Source organism: Lygodium microphyllum, chromosome 25 (genome assembly GCF_053477565.2).
Source record: "Lygodium microphyllum isolate KBCC chromosome 25, Lygodium_microphyllum_v1.1.10, whole genome shotgun sequence".
Taxonomy (NCBI): Eukaryota; Viridiplantae; Streptophyta; class Polypodiopsida; order Schizaeales; family Lygodiaceae; genus Lygodium; species Lygodium microphyllum.
In genome coordinates, this window is record NC_141159.1 from 86,255,342 (window position 1) to 86,260,528 (window position 5,187).

General features: G+C 46.6%; 1 protein-coding gene across 1 annotated transcript; it reads left to right on the forward strand.

The window, feature by feature from the left end:
- The first annotated feature begins 414 nt into the window (after positions 1–414).
- LOC148014455 (uncharacterized) lies at positions 415–1,768 on the forward strand. Its single transcript, XM_087666607.1, has one exon. It carries the CDS (start codon positions 595–597, stop codon positions 1,618–1,620), a length of 1,026 nt encoding a protein of 341 aa, XP_087522733.1. The 5' UTR covers positions 415–594; the 3' UTR covers positions 1,621–1,768.
- Positions 1,769–5,187: the final 3,419 nt, after the last annotated feature.

Consider the following 5,187-nt stretch of genomic DNA (forward strand, 5'->3'; position numbering starts at 1 on the left):
AGCCTTGCCTTATAAAGGTGAAGGCATGTTTGAGAGGAGAAATTTTACTTATGTAGTGATTCCAACAAGGGACTTGTTAGGTGGCATGGTACTTTGCCCTAGCTATCAACAATGTTCTTTTTGTTTGGATCATGTATGTTTGTGAAAGGTAAGCTACAACCCGTTCGCGTTTGATAGCTCTTTTGAACTCTTGGAAGCTGTGAATGTTGACAATGTAATAATATGTACATCCCGTTGCGCATTGTTTAGAACAAAAGATGTTGGCAACTACGAAGTGGTGTCAAGAACTGTATGATAATCAAAGGTTTTTCCCGCCAAATAACGTGGACGATTTTTCCCGCGTCACTTGTTTTGCCGCCAAATAATGGAGTTTCTTCGTCGCATAAAGACGGAGCAACCACCATCGCAATATTCACGTTCTGCCTCTGCGACGCCATAGCCGAAGCTCTCTCTCTCTCTCTCTCTCTCTCTCTCTCGTACTCATACGCGCGCGCGCTCGCACATACATACTCCCAAACACACACACTCTCTCTGCGTATTCGAGGATCTTCCTCTGCTGTCACTTCCCTAATCCATCGATCAAAGCATTTAGCCATGGTGCTTCCCCTCAAGCTCACGCAGTTCTATGGGCACAGCGTGCCCCGGCCTCGCATCTACCCCGATGTCAAATTCAATGACCATCGCGTCGACCCCCCTCCCTCTGCCAACGACGCGCTACTTTCCTGGGCCAGGGACGCTCACTGGTCCATGGGCGGGCTTTCCTACAAGCGCATGCGCATGCAGGGCAAGATCGAGGGTAGCGTGCGCAAGCTCAGGGCGCTGCAGGAGAAGCAGGAAGAAGAAGAAGAAGAAGAGGAAGGCGATGATGTTCCGCATTCTGAAACCCTAAAGGAGAAGAAGCCTCAAGAGCAGAAGGTCGTCATGACTGACAAGAAGCATCAGAAGGAAGTTCTAGCTGAGAGGCGAGCGCGTCAGAAGCAAAATGGAGCAGTTCTTGAGAAGAAACAGCAGGTGCAGAAGGAAGCTATCTCTGAGAAGGAGCAGCCTGCCGTCCTCAAGAAGAGGAAGCGCGAAGCCATGGAAGCTGCCACGCCTCTGCAGCGGCTGAGGGGGCGATATTCCGAATCTGAGGAGGAAGGGGAGGAAGGCGGGGAGGAGTTCGTGCCTGCCACCGCCGAGAAGAAGAATGGCGGGAGAAGAAGGATCGTTCGTAGGAGGTCGAGGTCTGGCGATGGCGAGGGGGATCAGGAGCAGCCTCTCTCCCCCCCAGAGACCCTGCGCGGAACGGAAGACCGGAAGGCGGGCAGGAAGAAATCATCCTCGCCTGAATTTGTACCTGCCACAGCCGAGAAGAAGGTCTCTGTGCGCAGCTGCACCAGATGGAGCTCCATGGCGGAGCTTCAAGCACTTGGCAAGAAAGGCAGGACAGGGAAGGTGAGGAAGGCCCTTCTGAGAGAGCGAGAAGACGATGCTTCGTCCTCGAGCGACAGCGATGACGGGCTCGAAGAGTTTCTACATCAGAAGAATCGGCCTCTGAGGCGAAGTGCTCGTCTCGTCCAAGCCCCTACAGCCTCGCCATCGCCTTCTTCATCGCCCTCTCGCTCCGCAGGTTCAGATTAACAGGCAGGCGCGCGCACGCAACGTCACGCACTGCCATGGAGCGATGCTTGCCTCTGTGCCGTGAAAGCCTTAATTCGTCTTGTGTACTTACCAAACCATAGCTCAAGGTGTCTAAATTGTTTCGTTGCCACCTCTGTCTTGCGTTACTTTGTTTATTTTCTTTTATACGCCATTAAAATAAGAAATGTTTAATCGGTTAATTTCTCCGTCTTCCGACCTGTTTGGCGTCGTCCTCTAAGCGTTTTAGGTTCGGTATTGACAGGTAATAGCGCACGTTGTCTGTGGAGAAGGCATGCAAGCAGTGCTAAGCTTAAAAAAAAGAAAGAAATGCGAAGTTGATATTAATGTATAAGTAGATACAACACTTGAAAGCGTAGTAAGTCTCAGGACCAAAAAGAGCACCTGTTAACAAAAGTTACTCGGCCATGCTTCTTAGCTCCCTAGCAAACAGCTGAATGTCCAATGAGACCTCCAAAGAGGCTTTAACACTGTAAGCATTTCTTCGTTCAGCATTTGAACTGCATCCATAGCCACAAAGGACTGCTTTGCTCTTGAAAGCAAGATAGTTTCTTCTATTCCAAATAAACTTTAGGGTGATTGCTGAGGCCTTCATTTGCAAAGAAAGCCATGGATGGTGAAGGTAAAGTTTGCTCTAAGATTTGCCTTTGTAGCCACTTCTAAACCTTGTTCAAATTGGGGTAATACACTTATAGTCCCAAAATGCATGCTTTTCATCTTCTTCAACTTGCTTACATTGGACATTGGGGACAGATTACGACAATTGTTATCTTCTTGGCCAATCGAGCTCTTAAGGGGAGCTTTTTAGTAACAATCCTTTATCTAAAGAAGTTTAGCTTGTAGATAGGAGTAGCTTTCCACTCTTGCATGAATCTTTTTTTCCAAGTGTTGACTTTGGCCATTGGGCAAGAGGATCTCCAATTTGTTCCTTTAGAGGAGGGGTCTAGCTAGAGAGGGGGAGTAGAAAAGTTAGACCTATTGTGACATTTGTTTTGTTGTACACTTGTAGTGCTCATTGGAGAGTAAACAAGGTTAGTGGGAACAACCACAAGTGTTTGAAGATACTCTCCAATCAAAGGCTTTCCAATTGATTTAGCCCAAGGCACTTATTGATTACCCCAACATTAACCACTTGAGAGTGGTCCAAGTCTCAAATTTGTATCAATTGCTTCAGGCCTTTGTCAAAGATATTCTTTGCCTTTTTGTAATTGCTTATCATAGAGCTTAGAGGAGGATCATAGGCAAAAGGGTTCGTCCATAAATTGGTCCTTAGAGAGGAGTCACCATTTTTGTAGGTTGCAATTAGCGGTCGATCGGTGAGCTTGTGAGATTACTAATTGCCAGGACCTTACTAGAGCTTGGGCTAAATCAGATTGAGGAATTATGATTGCCATTTGGTAATTCCAGATCGCATCTTGTCAACCCTTGTGTGCAACCTTTGGTATCCAACTTAAAAGGATGATTGTCCAAGGCAATCTCCCATCTCGAGTAGTACTTGAAATCAAAGTTGTTTAGCTTAAGCCAGGGGTTCAATGCCTAGCCCCCCTTCATCCTTGTCCAGAGTAATCAAATCCCAACCAAACAGGGGCATTTTGCTTAAGATGTCCTTGTTCCATAAAAAAATTGCTTGAGAGACTTTTTTATAGTAGACCAAGAAGCCTGATTGAACACAAAGATTGAAGCTATGTATAGAGTCAATGAAGCACGGAAAGTTTTGATCATCATGATCTTGTCGGCAAGGGAGAGGGGCAGATTGTACCATTTGTTAATCTTAGCACTAATCTTTTTCCAAATCCACAAAAATTTGTCTAGTCGTCACTCCAATGCCAATGGGAGCCCCTAGGTAGTAATGAATGATCTTTGTGTAATAGGAGCTCAGATTGGAGTGCGAAGATCAAAGAACGTGAAGGAGGTGATTGGTTGGAAGGCTAACGTGGTGGTAGTACCATTTTACTCTTGCTAACGTGGCGGTAGTGCCATCATGCCACCTTAATGACGCACGTGCCTACATGTAGAAGGACTCGGTGAAGCGTTTGAGGATTGAGACGCTTGCAGAACCATTGTTTGGGAATGGAAGCTACAAGCACCGTTGAGTAGTCCCCATGTGGACATGGCGGAGATCGAGCGTACCTTGCATGAGGACCATGTATGTCGCAACAAGGAGTGTAGGGTAAAAGCTATAGAGGGAGCACGGGTTCACAAAGCCCCTGTGGCGCTGTCATTTGAGAATGTCAAACAAAGGTATGCTACTCTTTGGTCTGTTGTGTTTATCTGTACTTTTTGGGGAGGCCTCCCTTGGAGGACTTTGCATGTTGGTTCGAAGGAACCTATCAGGGTAAGGCTATCCTTCGATTCAAGTTTGTTGGGAAGGGGTTCTTGGTGGCGCTGGCTTCGAAAATTGAGAGGGCGTCCTCTATTGGTTATAGGGGTGATTTGGTTTATGCCTTGCCATGGTCGTCATCTTTCACCCTTGATGGCGTCCAACATGAATGTCTTATTTGGATATCCCTTCTTGATTTGCCTCAATGGTTGGATGAAGAGGTGCCCACCATTGCTGCTACGTTGGGCTAAGTTTTGTATGCTCTTGGGGTCACAAATGTCATGGGCCTACTTAAAAGAGAGCATCGGATTTGCATCCTTTTGGAATGTCGTAATGAACCCCCCGAATACTTGCGGTTGCATGACTCCTCAGGGATGGAGATCATACTTAATGTCAAATCCTCCCCCTTTCCTGATGCTTGCTACCATTGTCGTAACAATGGCCATTTTTGTGCGTAATTGCCCTCAGAAGTAGGCAGAAGAGAAGGTTGAGGAAGTGCGTGGTGAAAGTGAAACTAACAAAGATTCTCCTCATCCAAATCCCCCCCCCTTCACAGTGTGCAGCGTCGACTCTAGCTGATACCCAAACGAAGGATAAAGCTAAGGACCCAGATCAGAAGCTGTAGGAGGCATTGACGTCAACCCCACAAGCCTCCCCCAAGTTTGCAGAAAGCACAAGCAAGGAGAATCAGTCCAAACACAAGCAACCTTTGTTGGATGCCAATAAGGAAAATGTATAGCCCATAACATCAAACAAGAAGAATGGAGGCAAGAAGAAGTCGAACAAGGTCTCTTAAATGCCTTGCTCGCCAGCCTCTTGTCGATCGTAATTACTATGCCTCGATTGATCAGCATGAGTTCATGGATACACCAGATACGCTCTGTTGAATATAGTAGAAGCTCACTTAAAATCAAAATGTTCTCTTGGAACATTAGGGGAATATGCTCAGATCTCAAGAAACAAATAGTTTATGGGATTCTCCATATGATCGCCCACATACAATTGCTCTGCAAGAGGTAAAAATTGATGAGGCAACTTGCAGAATGCTGGACATTCTAGGGTACTCTATCTATCATGATCTTAGAGGACGGGGACGTGGCAGCACCTTGCTCATCATTAAAGACACTTTGAAGCTTGAGTATGCCTAGAGTCTTGGAGATGGAGGTGTTGTTGCAGCAAAAGTTGTGATGCGGGAGGAACGATTCTTGATGGCCTCTGTCTATGCCAGC